The sequence below is a fragment of the Microcebus murinus genome, chromosome 4, assembly GCF_040939455.1.
Source record: "Microcebus murinus isolate Inina chromosome 4, M.murinus_Inina_mat1.0, whole genome shotgun sequence".
Classification (NCBI taxonomy): Eukaryota; Metazoa; Chordata; class Mammalia; order Primates; family Cheirogaleidae; genus Microcebus; species Microcebus murinus.
Window position 1 is genome coordinate 52,998,294 of NC_134107.1, and position 23,952 is coordinate 53,022,245.

The 23,952-nt window shown below is 38.3% G+C and overlaps 1 protein-coding gene across 4 annotated transcripts in view; it reads left to right on the forward strand.

Moving 5' to 3' along the window:
- Window positions 1-3,322: 3,322 nt before the first annotated feature.
- Window positions 3,323-23,952, forward strand: part of RIC3 (RIC3 acetylcholine receptor chaperone) — a 56,172-nt gene continuing 35,542 nt past the window's right edge. For 2 of the 4 annotated variants that reach the window (XR_012918969.1, XM_012783953.3), the window contains exon 1: window positions 3,323-3,818. Coding sequence is in view for 1 of the 4 variants with exons in the window: in XM_012783953.3 (XP_012639407.2) it covers window positions 3,695-3,818 (124 nt within the window). In the remaining 3 variants the exon portion in view is untranslated. Of the gene's footprint in view, window positions 3,819-18,202; window positions 23,814-23,952 lie in introns of those variants that run through there. The other 2 variants (XM_076002209.1, XM_076002208.1) reach the window with 2 other exon arrangements.

A 23,952-nucleotide genomic window follows, 5' to 3' on the forward strand; every position in this document is an offset into this window, starting at 1 on the left:
CCTCTTTGACTTCTCAAACCTCCCACCTACTGTGTCTTTGGACTAAAGGTCCAACATCAGAAAAACTCCTATGTCCTCTACTTTGAAGTTTCTCTGAACTTTTTTTTTCTAATTAAAACTGGGCTATTCCCTCTGGGGTCTGTTTCCCTTGCAGTTCTCTCTAAGTAAGAACTAATTTTCTTCCCACAGCTTAAAGTTTGGCAATAGAATAAATGTCCAACTCGTTCCCCTTTGCTAATTCTTTTTTTTTTTTTTTTTTTTTGAGACAGAGTCTCGCTTTGTTGCCCAGGCTAGAGTGAGTGCTGTGGCGTCAGCCTAGCTCACAGCAACCTCAAACTCCTGGGCTCAAGCAATCCTCCTGCCTCAGCCTCCCGACTAGCTGGGACTACAGGCACGCGCCACCATGCCCGGCTAATTTTTTCTATATATATTAGTTGGCCAATTAATTTCTTTCTATTTATAGTAGAGACGGGGGTCTCACTCTTGCTCAGGCTGGTTTCGAACTCCTGACCTCGAGCAATCCGCCTGCCTCGGCCTCCCAGAGTGCTAGGATTACAGGCATGAGCCACCGCGCCCAGCCTCCCTTTGCTAATTCCATATTACTTCTTCCCCTTCTTCCTTTAAAAAACACAGCTTCATAGAGGAGCATGTCATCTGCCTGCTCATTACATCCTCTGTTCCTGTCACCTTCTGACCTTCCAATGACTCCTTAGTCATTCATGATTTTAACACTTGGATCACTATCTTCATTTCCACCCCATTTCTATCCTCACACATGGAAACTTCAACTTAATGTTATAAGCTAGGTTTCCATTGTGGCCTCTTAGTACTTTACATGAGGACTCTTGCCAATCTTCTCCCAGACTTCATTTACTATTGATGGGCTGATGACTTCCATATTGTTTCTAGCCCAAACACCTCTTCCAAATTTCAGACTCATATATCCAAGTGGATATCTCTATATGGATATTTAATGCAACTTCAAATTCAACTAGTCAAATCTGCACTCATCATCTTTCTCACAAATCTGATTCTTCTGTTCTCAAAATGGTATTATGTAGAATAAATGGCTATCCCAGTCAAGCCATGATTTTAGGGGTCATTCCAGACTCCTCTGCACCTCTTAGAGACCACATCCCATTAGTCACCTCCTCCCTAAGCTCACCTGTTTCCCAGGAGTCTAGAGTTCTCTGATTTAACATCTCCAGAGAGTAAAACTGGTAACTAAGAGGGCAAGTTCTACAGTAAGCATGTCTGGGTTCAAATCAGAGTCTCCAACTTGTACTGTATAATTGTTGGCAAGTTACTTAAGCTTTCTGTGTATTGGTTTTCTCATCTGTAAAATGAATATATAATAATATTGCTTACTTCATGAAGTTGCTGGGAGAATCAATTGAGTTATGATATGTAAAATGCCTGGAACATAGTAGGTACTTAATATGTTGATGTTGATTACATCAATGATAATGATGCTTGAGTGAAGCAAATAGGGGCAAAACATGAGGAATTGAGGAAAGAGATTTAGGAGATAGCAACTGCTGCTTAACCAGACTTTCAACCCATCCTTCTTTAGTCAGCCCCAATCTATATCCCTGTCTTTAAAGAAACCCAGTGCCTCCAATTCCTAAGACTTTATAGGTTCCCAGGGGCAAATTAATTTGCTTCTTATAAGCTTTTCTTCTGTCAGCACTTTATGCTGTCAACATTTTATGCTATACACCTGCACTATCCAATATGGTAGCCAACTTGCCACACTACTAAGCTGTTGAAATGTGACTGACCAGTGCTACACATTTTGAAATGATGATATTTTAGATATATTAGTTTAAATAAAAATATCATTAAAATTTTTACTTTTAAAATGTGGCTACTAGAACATTTTAAATTACATATGTGGCTAGCATTGTATTTCTATTAGACATTGTTGAAGAGCATCTTATACAATTTTTGACATTTCTCAACTACTGCCGTCTTTTCTACCATTGTCTTTAATCTCATAGTTTATACACTTTATCTCTTTATTTTCATTTTTGGGAAGTGTCTGGGGATAGCAAAGATAAATGCACATGTCACATCTGCCATGTTTAACTGAAGTTCTAACTAAGCTTTTCATAATCTAGCTCCTGGTTGTATTGCAGTCTCATCACTTTGTGTCCTGTCATCAACTCTGTGGCCTAGCCAAAATGAATTACTGATAGTTTTCTGAACACACCAGGAAGCTTCAAGCTTTCATGCCTTTGCTTTCTTTTGTGCCCTTTTTGGGGAATATCCTTCTAACCCCTCCTACCTGTCTGCCTAGGAAGTTACTCATTTTTCAAAAACTAACTTAAATTTCACCTTCTCTAAGGAGGTTTTCCACTCTTCCTCCTTCCAGTTCAGCTGACTGCTCCAGCGTCCAGAACACTTATGATATTTTCTTGTTTAGATATCTATCTGCCCCATGAGGTAACTCATCTTATTCGTCAGACCCCGTAGTGCCAAGTTCAGAGTTTGATACATAGTAAAAACTAAAAAATGTTTGTTAAATGAATACAGAATACAGACAGGAATACAGACAGTAACAAAGAAAGGTGGGATTGTAGAGGAAGTGAGGCTAACTGAAAAACTTCATGAGGGTAGTGTTTTTGAGCTGTTCTTCAGAAAAGTTTTTTTTTTTTTTTTTTTTTTGAGACAGAGTCTCGCTTTTGTTGCCCAGGCTAGAGTGAGTGCCGTGGCGTCAGCCTAGCTCACAGCAACCTCAAACTCCTGGGCTCGAGTGATCCTTCTGCCTCAGCCTCCCGGGTAGCTGGGACTACAGGCATGCGCCACCATGCCCGGCTAATTTTTTTTTTTATATATATATCAGTTGGCCAATTAATTTCTTAATTTTTTTTTTTATATATATATCAGTTGGCCAATTAATTTCTATTTATAGTAGAGACGGGGTCTCGCTCTTGCTCAGGCTGGTTTTGAACTCCTGACCTTGAGCAATCCGCCCGCCTCGGCCTCCCAAGAGCTAGGATTACAGGCGTGAGCCACAGCGCCCGGCCCAGAAAAGTTTTTGACAGGTGGAGATGGCATCAGGGATTTTCCAGGCAGAGGGAACAGGACAAGAAAAGGTCCTCCAAAAACAAGAAGTATGCTGGGGAAATAGCAAACCATGCAGCTTGGAAGGAGCATTAGTAAGACCAAACTATGCAAGGCCTTAAGGTCATAGAAAAAGTTTGACTTTTGTTCTTAAGATACTGGGGAATTTTTGAAAAGTTTTAAGCGACAGAATAACTCCTGCGTTTAGCATTATTTCCTTTGGCTGCAGACGGAGAATGAGTGCGAGGAACATGAGTGGAAGCTGGAACACGGAGTTCACGGCAGTGAGGAGGAAATCAGGGCGTGCTCTAAGGGTGGGTGCAGCGCGGTGTGGTAAGTGCGGATGGAAGGGCGCTGGCTGCAGGATGTGCAGGCGGTAGAATGCTCAGGGCTGGATGACTGATGGTGAGGGAGGAGGAGGAGTTTCTGGTTAGTATAAAAGGGGTGGTGCGGGTCCATTTACTACGACTGGGAACCGCGCGGGAGGAGCAGGTCGGCTCCAGACCGCCGAGGTGGAGGCGCGGGCGCCTCGCGCACCTTGTCCCTCGCGCGACGCCGTCCGCGCAGCCCGCGCTGAGGTTCCGGTTCCGGTTCCTGCGGGAATCTGCACCTGCACCTGTGAGCGACCATGGCGTACTCCACGGTGCAGAGAGTGGCCCTGGCCTCGGGGCTCGTGCTGGCTGTGTCGCTGCTGCTGCCCAAGGCCTTCCTGTCTCGCGGAAAGCGGCAAGAGCCGCCGCCAGCGCCCGAAGGTAAGAACGGGCCGGCCACTCCTGAGCCGCCCGGCAAAACGCGCTCCAGGGGGGTGACTCCGGGAGTCCCAGCCCCTACAGAGATACCGGTTAAACCGGCTAGAGAACCTAGGAGACAGCGTTTTGGGCGGGGCAAGCCCCACAAGTCCGTTGGAATCAGCGGGCGGCGGCCCAGCCCGGTTCGGCTGCAGGCCGAGCCAGGAATGTGTGTATAGAGCATCCCGGTTTAGGCCTCGCACACACCCTTTTGTTCTTAGTCCCTTCCCTCTTCCCCTTGCTGGCCTAACTCATCTTGTTACCATCTGTTCACATGCTCTGAGTTAACAGGGTTCCCAGTTGAGTTTCTTTCCCTCGATGGGGTTTCTGTGTGCTTTTGTGTGAACTGAACTCAGCTGGAAGAGGTTATTGTTAAGCTTAATTGGTTGTGTCCTTTCAACTTGGTGTTGGGCGCTCACTGTTTCAGGGTCTTTTAATATAACTTGAAGATTTTAACAACCCAAGTTTCAGTGACTGAGGTGGAGATGAACAACTGATTACGTTCCCCTTACTTAAACAATATTTATCTGTTACTCGTTTGTTATTGGCATGATGTATATGGTGTTTAAAGATCCTTCCTCTTGGCTGCATTCGGGGGCTTTTACAGAGTAAGTGTAAAGGTATGGTGCTTAACGCAGGGAAAATGAACCAGAACAATTCTCTGTGGGTCATGAAGTTCTGCTAACTTTCTCTTGTAAATTATCTTTGTAAATTTCTTGTGACATGGTTTTACAGACTGCAGACACTTCCACTAATGTTCAACCTGTTGATTGCTGGACAGCTCCTTTTGAACTCTAATTTGTGCACATTGACTGTAGTTACATTTTCTTGGGCATCATAGATATAAATACTGTAAATGCAAAGCACCCAGTTCTAGGAGTGGAAATCAGATTGAACACATAATTCTGTTTGCAGAATTCCTGGATAGTCTTTATGCTTGTAAGACTATCCACTGGGAAGAGACTTCTAAAACATCTTTGCTTATTTGGTCTTTTTTTTTTTTTTCCTTTCTGTCTGTCTTGTTGCAAAATCCAAAAGGTTTTATTTATTTTGTCTAATGATATTGTCTGCCTTGAAGAAGAGTAAATTCTTGATGATCCTGAATAGTGAAGATTCTTCTAAAACAGTTTTTTTTTACTGAGCTGAATTCAAGATAATTATGGTGGATTATCTTGAGCAAGTACTATTGAATGTGAGTGGAGGACACCCTTTTGAGTGTTTTAAGAAGTATAAAGTGGAGATTAGACATGGCTCTTTTTCTTGAGAACTTAAATGCTGGTATTCAGTGTTCTCATCATAGAATCTTTGCACTTTCAGGTTTTTTTCATGTTTTATTTATTTATTTTAGCATATTATGGGGGCACAAGTGTTAAGGTTACATATATTGCTCATGCCCCCCTCGAGTCAGAGCCTCAAGCGTGACCATCCCCCAAATGTTGCACATCTCACTCATTGTGTTTGTATACACCCATCCCCTCCTCACCCCTCCCACCTGCCTGACACCCAATAAATGTTATTATCCTATATGTCCACTTAGGTGTTGGTCCGTTAATACCAATTTGCTGGCGAGTACATGTGGTGCTTGTTTTTCTATTTTTGAGATACTTCACTTAGTAGAATGGGTGCCAGCTCTATCCAGGAAAATACAAAAGGTGCTATATCACCATTGTTTCTTAAAGCTGAGTAGTACTCCATGGTATACATATACCACATTTTATTAATCCATTCATGAATTGATGGGCACTTGGGTTGTTTCCACAATTTTGCAATGGTGAATTGTGCTGCTATAAACATTTGAGTGCAGGTGTCTTTTTCATAAAGTGACTTTTGATCTTTTGGGTAGATGCTTAGTAGTGGAATTGCTGGATCAAATGGTAGATCTACTTGTATCGCTTTAAGGTATCTCCGTACTGCTTTCCACAGAGGTTGCACTAGTTTGCAGTCCCACCAGCGGTGTAGGAGTGTTCCTCTCTCTCTGCATCCACACCAACATTTATTGTTTGGGGACTTTTTGAGAAAGGCCATTCTTACTGTAGTTAAGTGATATCTCATTGTGGTTTTGATTTGCATTTCCCTGATGATTAGAGTTGTTGAGCATTTTTTCATATGTTTGTTGGCCATTATTCTGTCGTCTTTTGAGAAGTTTCTGTTCGTGTCCTTTGCCCATTTTTTGATAGGGTTGCTTGATTTTTTTCTCGCTGATTTTTCTGAGTTCTAAATAGATTCTAGTTATCAGCCCTTTATCGGATTTGTAGCTTGTGAAAATTTTCTCCCATTCTGTGGGTTGTCTGGTTGCTCTCTTGACAGTTTCTTTGGCTGTGCAGAAGCTTTTTAATTTGATCAGATCCCATTTATTTATTTTTGTTGCTGCTGTGATTGCCTTTGGGGTCTACATAAATTCTTTGCCTAGGGCAATGTCTAGAAGAGTATTTCCAACGTTTTCCTCTAGAATTCTAATAGTTTCACACCTAATGTTCAAGTCTGTTACCCAGTGTGAGTTGATTTTTGTGAGAGGTGAAAGGTGTGGGTCCTGTTTCAGTCTTCTGCATGTGGCTATCCAGTTTTCCCAGCACCATTTATTACACTGGGGAAAAGAATCCTTATTTATGTTTTTGTCTGCTTTGTCGAAGATTAGTTGGCTATATGAGGATAGTATTATATCTGGGTTCTCTGTTCTGTTCCACTGGTCAATGTCCCAGTTCTTGTGCCAGTCCCAAGCTGTTTTAATTACTAGAGGCTTATAGTATAGTTTGAAAGCTGGTAAATTGATACCTCCTATTTTGTTTTCATTGCCTAGGATTGATTTTGCTATATGGGGTCTTCTCTGGTTCCATATGAATTGTAAAATTATTTTTTCTATATCTGTGAAAAATGATGATGGTATTTTAATAGGGATTGCATTGACTCAGTAAGTCACTTTGGGTAGTATAGACATTTTAACAGTGTTGATTCTGCTGACCCATGAGCATGGTATATTCTTCCACCTGTTTACATCCTCTGCTATTTCTTTCTTCAGTGTTTCATTTTTATCCCTGTAGAGGTCTTTTACCTCCTTGGTTAAATATATTCCTAGGTACTTTATTTTCTTTGTTGCTATTTTGAAGGGAATTGAGTCTTTGGTTTGGTTCTCACTTGTACTGTTGTTGGTGTATGTGAATGCCTCTGATTTCTGTGTATTGATTTTGTATCCTGAGATTTTACCAAATTCATTTATCAGTTCAAGGAGTCTCTTGATTGAATTGTTGGGGTTTTCTAGGTATAATACCATGTCATCAGTAAAGAGTGAGAGTTTGATCTCTTCTGCTCCCATTTGGATGCCCTTAATTCTGCTCTCTTATCTGATTGCTGTAGCAAGGACTTCCAGCACTATGTTGAATAGAAGTGGAGATAGTGGGCAACCTTGCCTTGTTCCAGTTCTAAGTGGGAATGCTTTCCATTTTTCCCCATTCAGTATGATATTGGCTGTGGGTTTGTCATATATGGCTTGTGTCATTTTTAGGTAAGCCCCGTCTATGCCTATTTTGTTGAGCATTCTTATCATAAAAGGGTGTTGAATTTTGTCAAATGCTTTTTCTGTGTCTATTGAGAGGATCATATGGTCTTTATTTTTGCTTCTGTTTATATGGTGAATTACATTTATAGATTTGCATGTGTTGAACCATCCTTGCATCCCTGGGATGAAGCCCACTTGGTTGTGATGGATTATTTTCTTGACAAGCACCTGGATTTGATTGGCTAGGATTTTGTTGAATTTTTGCATCCATGTTCATAAGGGATATTGGTCTGTAGTTCTCTTTTTTTGTTGCATCCTTTCCTGGTTTTGGTATCAGGGTTATGTTCACTTCATAAATTGTGTTGGGGAGAATTCCATCCTTCTCGATGTTGTGGAATAATTTCTGCAGGATAGGCACCAGTTCTTTGTAGGTGTGGTAAAATTCGAGTGTGAAACCATCTGGTTCAGGACTTTTCCTTTTAGGAAGGTTTTTTTATTGGTGTTTCAATTTCAGTACTGCTATTGGTCTGTTCAGGAATTCTGTTTCTTCCTGGTTGAGCCTAGGGAGGCTGTGTGTTTCTAAGAAATTGTCCATTTCCTCCACATTTTCCAGTTTGTGTGCATAAAGGTTTTTGTAGTATTCATAAATTATATCTTGTATCTCCATGGCATCAATTGTAATTTCTCCTTTATTGTTCCTGATGGAGCTTATTAGAGATTTTTCTTTTCTGCTTTTTGTTAGTCTAGCCAATGGTGTGTCAATTTTGTTTAGTTTTTCAAATAACCACCTTTTTGTTTTATTAATCTTCCATATAGTTTTCCTGTTGTCAATTTCATTTAGTTCTGATTTGATCTTAATAATTTCACTTCTTCTACTGGGTTTGGGGTCGGTCTGTTCTTCTTTTTCCAGCTTTTGAATTGATTAATTAGGTTGTCTATTTGTAATCTTTTTGACTTTTGGATGTAGGCATTTATAGAAATAAACTTTCCTCTCAGGACTGCTTTAAGCTGTGCCACACAGGTTTTGGTTACTTGTGTCTCCTTTGTCATGTAGTTCAAAGAGTCTTTTGATTTCCATCTTGATTTCCTCATTTATGATGTGATCATTCAGCAGAAGGTTGTTTAGTTTCCATGACTTTGTGTAGAAATGAGAACTCCTATTAGGATTGATTTCTACATTTATTCCATAGTGGTCTGAAAAGATACATGGTATAATTTCTATTTTTTTAAAATTGTTTGAGATCTGCTTTGTGTCCTAGGATATGGTCAATCTTAGAGAATGACCCATGAGCTGATGAGAAGAACGTATATTCAGTGGTTTGAGGGTAGAATGTCCTGTAAATGTCAGCCTGAAATGCTCTTCCCTCATCTTCCTTCTCATCTTTTAAATTGCTGCTCAAATATAACCTCCACAGAGAGATTTTCCTTGATGAGCCTATATGAAATAACTTTCTACTCCCATCATTTCCTATTCCATTATGTTGCTTTATATTCTTCCTTGCAGGAATCACTGTATGATATGGAATTTGGTTTACCTGTTTGGTTTTTGTCTCCACCTTCTAGAATGTAAGCTCCATGAGACCAGAGACTTTGCCTTGCTTACCACTATTTCTTTAGCACCTGGCATGTAATGGGCAATAAATACTTCTAAATGAATAGATTTAAGATTGTGAATTCTCTTTTTTATATTACAAATTACCTAAGTAGTATAGTGTAGGCACAAACATACCTTGAATGGTAAATTCCAGTAACTGAAATTTGCCAGCTATTGTCAGTGTCCCTTCCCTGGTACACTGACATTTTTAAAGCAGTGAATCCTAAGCATTTTGGGGTTATATACTCCTTTGAGAATATGATGAAAACTATGTATTCATCTCTAGAAAATTGTACATATTATTTATACACATGCCACAAATTTGAGTATCAATTCAGATAATTCACAAAACCCAGAAATCCCTGCTTTGAAGAAAGGGAAAACCCTGTTTATTTGAAAATTCATAAAGTTTATGTCATTATAGCTTCCATTTTTGCTGATTGGTGTGTGTGAAACAAGTACAGTCCCCTTTCCACCAGGTTGCCTTTAAGTTGGTCTTTTAACAAATATTTATAATGTATCCTATCACGTAGTATATACACAGCCTACATACACTGCATATTCCCGGAAAAAATGAACCAAATCCCTGCCTTGAGGAGCCCAAAGGTTAGTAGAGGAAAACAGACATGTCAACAGATAAATGCAAGAGCGTCAGTGAATACTTGCAGGTATTCAAGTCTACACAGGGAACAGTGGAGACACATATACGCAATGGGCAATTTTTTTGGATTTAAGAAAGGTCTCATAGAGGAGGCAGATCTTTTTTTTTTTTTTTTTCTTGTAACAGCTTTCTTGAGGTCTAATTTACATGCCATATAAATCACCCACTTAAAGTGTGCAGTGCAGTGGTATTTAATATTTTAACAGAGTTGTGCAACCATCACCACAATCAATTTTAGCTTGTTTTATCCCCAAAAGAAACCTTTTAGCTATTACCCTCCAAATCCCCCAGCCCACCCTCCAGGCCTAGGCAACTAGTAATCTACTATATCTCTATGTAGATCTGGCTGTTATGGACATTTAATATGAATGCAATATGTTATCTATATGCTTCTTCACCTAGTGTAATGTTTCCACTTTGTAACTTGTATCAGTACTCCATTCCTTTTTATAGATTAATACTATTCCATTATGTGGATATACAACATTTTATTTATCCATTCATCAGTTGATGGACATTAGATTGTTTTTCCTTTTAGCTATTATGAATAATGCTGCTATTAATGTTTTTGTACAAATTTTTGTGTGGACTTGTTTTCATTTCTCTTGGGTGTATACACTTGGATAATGTGAGTATTCCATTGTGGTTGGAACTAAGAGAGGAATTTCTGGGTCATATGGTTACTCTGTTTAACCTTTTGAGAAACTGCCAGATTATTTTCCAAAGCACTTGTACCATTTTACATTCCCCTCAGTAGTGTATAAGGGTTCCAATTTCTCCATATCTTGCCCCCACTTATTTGTCTTTGATTATAGCTATCCTAGTGGGTGTGAAGTGACATCTCATTGTAATTTTATTTGCATTGCCCTTATGACTAATGACATTGTCTTTTCGTGTGTTTATTCACTATTTGTGTATCTGTTTTGGAGAAATGTCTATTCAGGTCCTTTATCCACTTTTGAAATGGGTTACTTTTTATTGTTGTAAGAGTTCTTTTTATATTCTAGATACAAGTCCCTTACCAAATATATAATTTGCAAATATTTTCTCCCATTCAGTGGGTTGTCTTCACTTTCTTTCTTTTTTTTTTTTTTTTTTTTGAGACAGAGTCTCACTTTGTTGTCCAGGCTAGAGTGAGTGCCGTGGTGTCAGCCTAGCTCACAGCAACCTCAAACTCCTGGGCTCGAGCGATCCTTCTGCCTCAGCCTCCCGAGTAGCTGGGACTACAGGCATGCGCCACCATGCCCGGCTAATTTTTTATATACATATCAGTTGGCCAATTAATTTCTTTCTATTTTTTATAGTAGAGACAGGGTCTCGCTCTTGCTCAGGCTGGTTTTGAACTCCTGACCTTGAGCAATCCGCCCGCCTCGGCCTCCCAGAGAGCTAGGATTACAGGCGTGAGCCACCGCGCCCAGCCTGTCTTCACTTTCTTGATGGTGTTCTTTGAAGAAGAAAAGTTTTAAATTTTAATGAAGTCCAGTTGATCTATTATCTTTTTGTTGCTTCTGCTTTTGTCATATCTAAGACAAATCATTGCCAAAGCCAAGATCACGAAGATTTGTGCATATTTTGAAGTTTTATAGTTTTGCTGCTGCAGTTAAATATTTGATCCCTTTGAATTAATTTGTACATACTATGTGCGGTAGGAGTTGAACTTCATGTGGATATACAGTTGTCCCAGCACCATTGTGGAAAAGACTATTCTTTTCTCATTGAATTTTTTTGTTATCTTTGTTGAAACTCAATTAACTGCAAATATGAGGGTTTATTTCTGGACTCTCAATTCTATTCCATTGATCTATACACCTACCTTAACGCCAGTACCACATTGTCTTGATTATTGTAGCTTTGTAAGTTTTGAAATCATGAAGTGTGAATTCTCCAACTTTGTTCTTTTTCAAGATTGTTTTGGCTATTCTGGATCTTGTAACCCAACATTTTTGTATGAATTTTAGGATCATCTTGTCAATTTCTGAAGGAAAACAAAGAACCATCTGGATTTTCATACGGTGTGTTGAATCAATTTGGGGAACATTGCCATCTTACCAATATTAAGTCTTTCAGTTTATTACATGAGCACAGAATTTCTTTTTATTTATTTAGATCTTTAACACATTGATTGCCATGTGAGTTTTATTTAATTCAGGCTAGTTTGAGCCTGGGGCAACATTAAGCAAAATCCTGAATTTGGTTCATGAAAATCTTACTAGTTGATGTTCTTATTGTCACAATTAATATTGACAATTTAATTCTAAAAACGTGGATTGCATTGCATATAACTCATGCACAGAAAACAATAAAAAATAACAAATTAGAAAGGATCGTTTTGTTTTAGTAAATCACTGTGGGCCCAGGGAAATTTCTTTTTCCGAGTGTGGGAGTCAACATGTTAATTTCTTTCAAAGAAGGTTGTAGTTTTCAGTGTAAGAGTCTTATTTTGTTAAATATATTCCTAAGTATTTTATTCTTTTTGATGCTATTATGCATTGAATTATTTCTTAATTTTATTTTCAGATTGTTGCTTGCAAGTACATAGGCATACAATTAATTTTTGTATATTGATATTGTAACCTGCCACTTTGCTGAATTTATTAGCTCTAATACATGATCATGTTTTCTGTATATAGAGATAGTTTTATTTTTTTCTTTCTAATCTGCATGCCCTTTATTTATTTATTTTTTGCCTAACTGCCCTGGCTGGAACCTCCAGTACAGTGTTTAATAGAAGTAGTAAGAGCAAACATCTTGTTTTGTTTCTGATCTTAAGAAGAAAGTTTTCATACCATTAAGTATAATGTTATATGGGGGCATTTTGTAGATGCCTCTTATCAGGTTGAAGAAGTTTCCTTCTCATTTGTAATTTGTTGATTGTTTTTAGTTAGGAAAGGGTGTTGAGTTAAGTTAGATGCATTTTTCTGTGTTGAGATGATCATGAGATTATTCTATTGATATGGCATATTACATTAATTGATTTTTTTATGTTAAGCCAACCTTGCTTTCCTTGGCTAAATTGAGGAGACAACTCTTAAAATGTTTTAATGTTTTGTTTTTTATTTGTTTATCGTCCAGATGAAGGAAGACATTCTAGGCACACAGAGCAAAAAAACACAGAGCCTTGAAATAGCCTTAGAATTGTGAGAGATTGACCAGAGAAGTTGGCAAGGGCCACATTGTAAAGAATTTTTTCTGTCTTAGTTTGGATTTTATTCTAAAGGCAGATGAGGCCATCATAAGTTTGTAAGTGGAAGAGAAACATTCAACCTGATTTTAGAAAGGACACCCTGGCAGCAGTGTAGAGGCTACTTTGTGAGGATTTCTTCATGGAGAAGATTGTTGCAGTAGTCCAATTGAGACTCCATGAGCATCACTAAGTTGGTGTCATTGGGCTTCTCAGTTAGGATGCTTGTGACAAGTGACAGAAAATTCGGCTTGACTTGTCTTAAGAGAGAAAGAGAATTTATTGTCTTGTGTAAATGAAAAGACCCTGTGGGCTTCCACTATGGTTTGATCCAGAGATTCACAGTCTCATCAGGGCTTCAGCTCTGATTTTCTGTGTCCTTTTCACTCCAACTTCCTTCTCAAATTGGGTCCGTCCTCTGGCTGCTCTCTCAGCGTAGCAACAATGGTTGCAACAATTCCAGATATTACCTCCTCAGATTCCACTGTCCAGAGAGTGACTATTTTCTTTTAAATCCTCCTGCACTCTCACCCCAACCCTGTGTCTCAGTTTCTTTCCCAGCAGTCCCAGCAAACATATCCACTCACCTTAATGGCTTGAATTACCTTACTTGCAGTGCTGTGGGTAGGAAGGATATGCTGATTAACCGTCTCTAAAATTGAGAGCGGTTCCCATAGGAAAATATGGGTACTGGAGCAAGACAGGCTATCAACATTGAGTTGGAGGGAAGAGAACAAAAGAATTGGCAGGTGAGGGAGAGGAAGGCATCTTGGATCATTTTCAGGTTTAGGTGAATGTGTAGATGATGATATTCTTCACCAGAATAGGAATTGAGGAAAAGTAGTTTAAAGAGGAGGGGTAAATTCAAGAATTTAAAGAATAGTATTATGTCCTCTTCTTCAGTCTTATTTTAACATCCCTGGCTCTCTCACCCGTTCCTTATATGACATAGTTGCAGGTATCTGAACACAGCCCTGTTAGAAGGGACTCCTAGGCTAGGCGCAGTGGCTCAGGCCTATAATCCTAGCGCTCTGGGAGGCCCAGGCAGGAGGATTGCTTGAGCCCACAAGTTTGAGGGTACAGTGAATTATGATGATGCCACTGCACTCTAGCTCGGGTGACATAGTGAGACTCTGTCTCAAAAAAAAAAAAAAAAAAAGGACTTCTAGAACTGCTAGTAACAGCAAATGTAAGACAAGTAGCTTATGAAAAAGCAGTCTATTTTCTCCTCCTCCCCCTCAACCGTCCTTTTTAAAATTCTGTACTTAATGCTTTCTGGGGATTGCTTTAGATTTTTGGCATCTTTCTCACTTTGGCATTTTACTTGCTGAATTTTAAATCTTTTTTTTTTTTTTTTTTCCATTTTTAGTAGGACCTGCTCATCTAGGTTTTGTTCATTTTGTACTATTTACTTGATGCTTTGGAACTAAATATAGGACTTTGTAGTTTTCCCTGATGTATTCTATCTGTTTAAATTTGCTCCAGAATTCTAGCCTCTTGAAATTCTTTCAGAACATTAATTGTTCCATTCAGTGTACTTGTTTACCATCTCTCTCAGCTATATGCCATTCTTGATTTTTTAAAAACCTTTTTGCTAAAGACATTTTTAAACATATGCAAAAGTGGAAAGAATAGTAAAATGAATCTACATTATCCTGCTTCAACAACCATCAGTACCTAGTCAATCTGTGTCATGGATATCCCTACCTACTTTTTCCCCCATTCAATGGATTATTTTGAAGCAAATCCTACATATTGGATCACTTCATCCTTAAATACTTCAGTATGCATCTCTAAAAAATAGCATTCTTCTTACAACATGGCCATAATGCCATTATCATACCTACAAAATCAATACTTCCATAATGTCATTAAATATCCAGTTGATGTTCAGGTTTTTCCCCTCTTATAATTTTTTATTTACAATTTCACACTTGATTATGATCAGCATGTCTTCGTGACAAGCCATTCAAATTATTTTTAAAAATGTACCAGTCATTTGAAACTGCCTTAAGAGTCACACCAGTCTATTCATTGAAACCTTTTTGTAGACATTCAACCAGTTGGTCATTTGATTGCTCTATTCCAGGCATCTTCAAACTACGGCCCATGGGCCACATACGGGCCACCTAGCACATTTATCCAGCCCTCTGGGTGTTTTTGCCACCACTGCCTGTCCTGCTTAGCAGCCGACTCATCCTGGGCCCACAGTGCGCACTCTCCAACGGTTTGAGGGACAGTGAACTGGCCCCCTATTTAAAAAGTTTGAGGACTCCTGCTCTATTCCATTTTATTCTGTCACTATGGTCTACCTGCTTGCTCCCTTCCCCCCTTCAGTCTGTTCTCAATACAGCAGCCACAGTGATCATGTTAAAACATAAGTCAACTCATGTTTCTTCCTTCCTCAAAACCTCCCAGTGGCTTCCTGATGAATAGAAAAGGTCTGTACATGACCTAAAAGGCCCTACATTATCCACTTTCTGATTTCCTTCAATTTTTTCCTCTTTCTTTGCTTTGGCCACACTGGCTGCCTCCTCACTGTCCTTGAACATGCCAGGCTAGCTCCCAACTCAGGGCCTTTGCATATCCACATGCCTTTTCCTTCATCTTCATGTCTTCACTCAAATGACATCTCCTGATGCCTTCTCTGGCCACTGCAGCTGAAATCTTAATGTCCCCCAACATAGTCCTATCCTTTATCCCTGCTTTATTTTTTCTCCTTAGTATTTATCATTATATTGTTTATTGTCATTTTTTCCATATAGAAAGGAGTCTCCATGAGGTTGGGGATTTATATTTGTTTTGTTTGTAGCTGTATGTCTAGCTTTAGACCAAGCCTATATATAGTAGACAATAAATATTGAATAAATGAAAGAATGAGTGAATTGAGTGAATTAATGAATGCTGTCTCCTAGGGATCATGACTTCCTCTATTAGCATTTGTAAGCCACTACCTTAGTAGTATTACATTCCTTGTGGTTACATAAATTATCCTGCATCTGTACGATAGACCATTATGATGAATCCAGTAACTTATATTCATGAAGAGTTTTAAGTGATGTGGGAACATTGTATGATACCAGTGAAAAGTAAAGGTATATATTTACTAGAAAGAAATATGTAAACATTTTTTTTTTTAATTATTTTTTTTATTTTGGTATATTATGGGGGTACAGATTGTAAGGTTTCAATAAATGCCCACTTCCCCCCCTCCCCCCGAAAGTCTGAGTCTCCATCATGACCATCCCCCAGATGGTGCACATCTCACTCACTATGTATGTATATACCCGCCCCCCTCCCCCCTCCCACCTGCCCAATACCCTATTACTGTAGCACCTATGTGTCCACTTAGGTGCTACTCAGTTAATACCAGTTTGCTGGAGAATATATCTGGTGCTTGTTTTTCCATTCTTGGGATACTTCACTTAGTAGTATGGGTTCCAGCTCTAACCAGGAAAATATAAGGTGTGCTATATCACCATTGTTTCTTAGAGCTGAATAGTACTCCATGGTGTACATATACCACATTTTATTAATCCATTCTTTGATTGTTGGGCACTTGGGCTGTTTCCACAGCCTTGCAATTATGAATTGTGCTGCTATAAACATTCGAGTGCAGGTGTCTTTTTTGTAGAGTGTCACTGGATCATTTGGGTAGATACCCAGCAATGGGATTGCTGGATCAAATGGTAGATTCACTTGTATCGCTTTAAGGTATCTCCATATTGCTTTCCACAGAGGTTGAACTAGTTTGCAGTCCCACCAGCAGTGTAGGAGTGTTCCTCTCTCTCCGCAACCACGCCAGCATTTATTGTTTGGAGATTTTTTGATAAAGGCCATTCTCACTGGGGTTAAGTGATATCTCATTGTGGTTTTGATTTGCATTTCCCTGATGATTAGAGATGTTGAGCATTTCTTCATATGTTTGTTGGCCATTCTTCTGTCTTCTTTAGAAAAAATTCTGTTCAAGTCCTTTGCCCACTTTTTGATGGGGTTATTTGATTTTTTCTTCCTAATTTTCGTGAGTTCTAAGTATATTCTAGTTATCAGTCCCTTATCGGATGCATAGGATGCAAAAATTTTCTCCCATTCTGTAGGTTGTCTGTTTACTTTCATGACTATTTCTTTGGCTGTGCAGAAGCTTTGTAGTTTGATCATGTCCCATTTATTTATTTTTGTTGCTGCTGTGATTGCCTTTGGGGACTTCTTCATAAACTCTTTGCCCAGGCCGATGTCTAGGAGAGTGTTTCCAACTTTTTCCTCTAGAGTTCTAATAGTTTCATATCTTAGGTTTAAGTCTGTTATCCAGCGTGAGTTGGTTTTTGTGAGAGGTGAAAGGTGTGGGTCCTGTTTTAGCCTTCTACAGGTGGCTATCCAGTTTTCCCAGCACCATTTATTGAAGAGGGATTCTTTTCCCCAGCGTATGTTTTTGTCTGCTTTGTCAAAGATGAGATGGCTATATGAGGATGGTTTTATATCAGGATTCTCACATCTGTTCCACTGGTCAATATTCCTGTTTTTGTGCCAATACCATATTGTTTTAATGACTACAGCTTTGTAGTATAGTTTGATATCTGGCATATTAATGCCTCCCATTTTGTTTTTGTTGCCTAGTATTGCTCTTGATATTCGGGGTCTTCTTTGGTTCCATACGAAGCGTAAAATTATTTTTTCTATATCTGTGAAGAATGCTGATGGGATTTTAATAGGTATTGCATTGAATCTGTAGATCAGTTTGGGTAGTATAGACATTTTGATGATATTGAGTCTGCCGATCCACGAGCATGGTATGGATTTCCATCTGTTTACATCCTCTGCTATTTCCTTCCGCAGTGTTTCATAGTTTTCCTTGTAGAGGTCTTTTACCTCTTTGGTTAAATATATTCCTAGGTACTTTAATTTCTTTGTTGCTATTGTGAAGGGAATTGAGTCTTTGATTTGGTTCTCAATTAGATTGTTGTTGGCGTATATGAATGCCTCTGATTTCTGTGTATTAATTTTGTATCCTGAGACTTTACTAAATTCATTGATCAGTTCCAGGAGTTTCTTGGTTGAATCCTTGGGGTTTTCTAGATACAATATCATATCATCAGCAAACAGTGAAAGTTTGATCTCTTCTGCCCCTATTTGGATACCTTTGATTCCATTTTCCTGTCTGATTGCTGTAGCCAAGACTTCCAGCACTATGTTGAACAGAAGTGGAGATAGTGGGCAGCCTTGTCTGGTTCCAGTTCTAAGTGGGAATGCTTTCAGTTTTTCCCCATTCAGTATGATGTTGGCTATGGGTCTGTCATAAATGGCTTGTATCATTTTTAGGTATGTCCCTTCTATGCCTATTTTCTTAAGTGTTCGTATCATGAAAGGGTGTTGAATTTTGTCAAAAGCTTTTTCTGCATCTATTGAAAGAATCATGTGGTCTTTGTTTTTGCTTCTGTTGATGTGGTGAATTGCATTTATAGATTTACGTATGTTGAACCATCCCTGCATCCCTGGGATGAGAAATATGTAAACATTTTAACAGTGGTTATTTCTGGATAATGGAATTATGGGTGATTGTTATTCCTTACATTTTTCTGTACTTTCTCAATTTTCCATAGATATGTATTTCTTTTATATTCAGGGAAAAAAAGTACTGTCTCTTCCCTCCCATATCCACTCCATCAAAAAAAAAAAAAAAAGAAGAATCCTTTTTAGAATCTAGCTCAAGCTACAACATGCTCACTTCTCTATAGTTTGTAGAATCCACCATCCACTTTCTACTTTCTGCATTGGAATAATAATTATTTCCATCTTTTAAGACTTCTCTTTCTACTAACATAATTTCTTAAAATTTTCTTTAATTCAGTGATCTTATTTGCAAGTTTTCCCTATCCTCTTGGTAGAAATAATTTAGGGTATAGACTCAAACTTATTCTTCTCTGGGACTTTATTTTTTTTCCCTCAGGATTGTTAATTCTCCTCCATTTAATCCAAAATTCATTCCCTTTGATAGAGATTATAGAAGCAAAATAGAGGTTGAGAAGTTCTGCTTTCTTAGAGTCACATATTATCACCAGGCAAATTGCCTTTTTGCTCTAAACATTACCAAAAATGCCCCTTTTGCTTTTGCTAGCCTTTGTAAAACTTAATTTATTTTGGACCTTGGCCTCCTCATATGGCTTTTCCAAGTCGTGCCACTCTTTCATGTTGATTGCTTATGTGTCTTTCTGTTCATCTTTTCTGTCCTTTTAGAAGAGCTACCTGTACATCTACTTTTTTTTCCCTTCTGCCTTTCCTACTTGCTTGAGAATTTTTGAAATACCCAAACAGAAATGTATTTTAATGTACTTAAATCTCTTAGGGTAAGTCTCTTGCCATGAAATTGTATGTCTTTTTTAGAATTTAACTGTGGCTTCCTAGAATCTGTGCCACATAACTCACACTTTGTTATCACAAACACTAAGGTGTCATGGTGTCATTCTCCTTGGGATCTCTTTTCATTCCACCAACCAGTTTCTTCTTTGGTCAGAGTAGCAGTTCCCCTACATATCTTTTGTATGTGTGTAACATAAAATTGCCAGCACACTAGGTCAAGAACTTGTCAGTTGTTCCATTGTTAGCAAAATGAGACTTTGAATCGATGCCAGGGTAGTTGAAGTCCTCCAAGATGATAATGTGCTTTTTCTGTGTTAGAGTTGGCTTCAGGGGGGTTCTATCCATCACCTCTACTTTGGCTGGGAACCTTTAGTGCTCCCACAAGAGCATTGTATCTGGGCATCTCCCCTGCTGACCCTGCCCTGAATACTTATAAATAGGGTTTCTTACCAGCCCTTCCCCAGGGGACTTGTTACTCTGGAGTGGCTCATACTTTGTCACCCTGTTCTCCTCAGGCAAGTCTTGTCCCACTGAGTTGTGATCTCCATGAGAGGTGTCAATACATACACACATACATTTATTTGTTATCTTAAGTTAGCTCCTTACGTGTTGGTATGTAGGTGACTGAAGACAAATGTATTATTTTGGTTGCTTGCCATATATTTGCTCCTAAGGAAGCATAAGACATACTTTTCAAAAGAGAGAGATAAGGAAATTATTTTTATTCCAAAGGATCACTTTTCTGTTCGTATATTATGGAAATGAACAGAAAACAATAATTTTAGAGCCTGTGAATGCTTATAAATTAGGCATCTTTTCAAGTTCAGAAACTTATAGGTGAGTGGGTGTGGCACGCCATGATCAGTCATCCTCATTGCCATTTTCTATTTTAGAAACCGAAATTGAAAACTGGCAGGATAATGAAGTAAAAAGCTATTTGTAGCTCTGCAAGTGACTGGCTGGATCTTGAGATTCCAGTAAAGGACATTAGACACAGTATAATTCATCCAGATCAGTTCAACAAAGAGTACAGCATATAAGACCCAGAGCATGCTCTATGGGGAACCCAAACATAAATGAAACACTAGACCTTTATTCAAGAAACTCTTAGTTTGTCCTCCAGCTAGAGACCACCAAGAATGTACCTATAGTTGAACAAGCTGGGCTTAATACTTATCGTAGCAAGGGAGAATACATACCATGGGGAATTGTGGGGTATCTCAGTAACACGGTGTGACAGTGTTAGAAAAAGCCTTTTTCTAGAATTGTTAAGTGACTTTGAGGAAGGTTTAAGGACATAGGGCTTTGTTCTGGATTGAACATTGTCAGAAAGTAGAGCAAATTCTATGACTGGGTTATCTTAATAGAGTTTATCTAAAGGGAGGGCAGACTAGAGAAAGACTAGATAAGTAAAAAGCAGTCACTCGTGTTGTCCAACACTAGGGGTGGTTTGGTGTTTTGTGGCTTGGGCAGTGTTAATGTTTTGTCTGTGTTCAGACAGATTATAGACTGGTCTTAATTTTGTCTTGATCCATCATGGTCATAGAATGGCCTTGTCTGATGTTGATGTTTGGAAATTGCTTAGATGTAACAGAGAACACTGAGACTTAGCTGTGGGTACCAAGCCAGCCAGCTCATAGCAATACCAATGCCTAGCTGATAGTACCAGGCCAGCTTCATAGGCTGCTTTTCTTGTTCTCAGATATGATTTATAAGTTTTAGTCAGCACTAGATAAAATTAGGTAGAAAGGATATTTAGTGGAGGATGTTACCTGTTTCTATTTCCCAGTTCATTCAAGTAGAAGCTGTAAGACACACAGATACAGCTCTTGAATAAGGCCAAATGTGGTAAGTGCAATTAAAGAAGTTCAAGCCATGTGTTTTAAAGGCATGGGGGTGGCATGAGAAAATGCTTTGGAGGGTGGGGCCTGAGTCTTGAGGATTGGCTGGATTTAGATGCGTCAGGGAGGAAAGGAAAACCACTAGAATATAAGCATAGGTTTAGGAAAGAAGCCAGAAGTCAGGTTCAAAGCATGATGAGAAGCCTTGTTTGTCTGAATCAGTGGTATGTAATGGGAAAGTAGTGTGAGGAGGTGCTTTTAGGTTAGATTATGGAATTCAATTGTTTTGGGCATTCAGTTTGTAAGGAGGGAAAATCAGAATTTGTTAAATATATACTGTATGTCCTGGGTGCTTTGTATATATGCCCTTATTTAATTTGTAATTCTTGTAACAACTCTGAAAAGTAGATATCATTATACCCATTTTACCAATGATAAAAATGAGCTCTGGAAAGGTTCAGGTAACCTCTGCTTAAATAGAGGCACAGCCATAATCTTAACCAATAACTGACTGAAAAGATGGTACTCATTCTGCTTCACTCTGTTACCTCTTTTCTGCTGTAACACAGCCTCTTGTCATCAGTGGAAACCATTAAAACCTTTTGATCAGAGAAATGGCAAGACCAGTTAGAATTATGCTTTAGGAAGATAACTCTTGTAACAAAACAGTGATAGTTGATGTGTGTTGAGTACATGGACCAGGCCCTGTGCTAAGCAACTAAGACACATAATTATATCTTTTAGTAATGTATAGGATGGATTGGGAGTGGGGAGGTTGACAAAAGCTGAAAAAAAATCTGTTAAACTAGCAGAAAATATGAAAGCAGTGGACAACAAAGGCGAGATAGGTAAGAGGAGGATGTCAACAGATGAGGCCCTTGGAGGAAACTGGTGAGGAAGAAACAGTCACAGCTATTGTCCTGGATTCCATTTTAATGCTGAAGTAAATAAGGCCTCTACAACTTCCTCAGTGTTTAGGTAGAAGTTTACATATCTCAAGGAACTGGCCCATTAAGACCTTTCTTGAACTGCTGTAATAAAAAATATAAACACATCCAGTTCTTTATTGATTTATTTGCCCCAAGAATGAAATGCTGCAGATTTCATTTAATATTTAATGTTGGTTTCAGAAGGCTCTTTTGTTAACAGCGCTAGAGTTTTTGTTTTTGTTTTTAGCAATAGGTATGGTTATTAACAAGGGAAAGTAAAGCTTTACTCTGTAAAATCCATTAATATTAAGTTTTTAGTCAAGCTTAAATGATATGCTAAGTGAATTTTAATAATTAGGGAAACCTAAATATGGGGAAAGGTTTCAATAAACAATTAGAATTTAGTTAAATTCTATTTTATAGAATACTTAAGTACCTATAGAGATAGTCACCACAGCTGTTTTCTACATTGGAAAACCTGTTCTTAATGTTCTAATATCTTTATTCTGATCTCTTTAGTTGTTTTTTTTTTTAAAGCAACATTTAAAAACCACAAATCCTGTTTTTAACATAGCTATCAAGTGGGACATTTGTAATAGTGAAAAATTGAAAATAATGTAAATGTTCATCAGCTGGAGAATGGGTATATAAATTGTGATATGGTCATATAATGAGAAGCTATATAGCAGTCTGATTGAATAAACTAGAGCTATACATATCAACATTTCTTGGCTGTACATTTATTGGCCAAAATATTGATCCCTACCCAGAAAAAAAGGTAAGTAAGCATGAGTGCAGTGTAATTCCATAATATAAGGATTTGTTTATTCTAGTAAAATATATATAACAAAATTTACTATTTTAACAACTTTTAGGTATACAGTTTAGTAACATTTGCATTATTGTGTAACCATCACCATCATCCATCCATAATATAAAGCTTTAAAACATTCAAGACAATATTGTTTATTGTTTATGGATGCATACTTACCTAGTAAAGTCTAAAAGCACACATGCTAATGATAAGCACCAAACTCAGAGGTATATTTATTTGAGAGAGGGTTTGAGGGGCACAATACACAAGGGACTTCAGTTATATTTGGGTGGTAGATATACAAGTGTCCATATATTATCATCTATACTTTTGTATACCTGGTATATTTCATAATTTTAAAATTTTCTTTTGTAAAAAATCATTTCAACTATAAATTTCCAGATGTCTTATAGTTGGTAACTTTTAAAACATCCTATACTGTTCAGTTCTAAGAAACATGGTGGTAACAAGATCCAAGAGATGAGATTGTTCCCCATTGAGGCCAGTGAACTTTACAAAGAGAAAAATCTCTTCCAAATTCAGTGTTCTGACCCCAGCCTACCATATTCAAGTCTACTATTGGTCACAAGTGATTGAGGTTGTAAGTCTCAAGCCTAAAGGTCTGAGAGAATGAATCTCCAAAGAAAAGAAATACGGGAAGAGAGCAGGTTTTAGATGGTAAAGTTGAGTTTCATTTTTAGGTTTGACATATACTAATTGAATTTAGAGGTAAGAGACAAGTACTTGGGGGAAAAGTCAGAACTAGAACTGTACATGTTGGACATTATAATGGACTCCTTGGGAATGAATGAGTTTGCCAAAGGAAAAAGGATAAAGAAAAAACAGGTTGAGACACAATCTTGGGAGAGGGGATTAAAGAAGAACCACTGAAAGGGACTGAAAAGGAATAGGTTGAAGGACCAGTGTGAAAAGAAAAGCTCAGGAAAGTAGAGATTAAGGTAAGAAAATTTGACAAAGATTTATTCAGACTAATTTTTACTGAGTGACCAGTATGTGATAATCACTTTCTTGTGTTGCAGGGAAGTCTTAAAAGTGAGGACTGAGAAAAAGCCATTGGATTTAATGGTTAAGGTAGAGTTACTGTGTCATCATAACTATATTCCTTGTCTATAAACTCTTTAAAGATGGAGATTCTGTTTGTTTGTTTGTTTGTTTGTTTTTTGGAGACCAAATCTCACTCTGTTGCCCCAGCTGAAGTGCAGTGGCATCA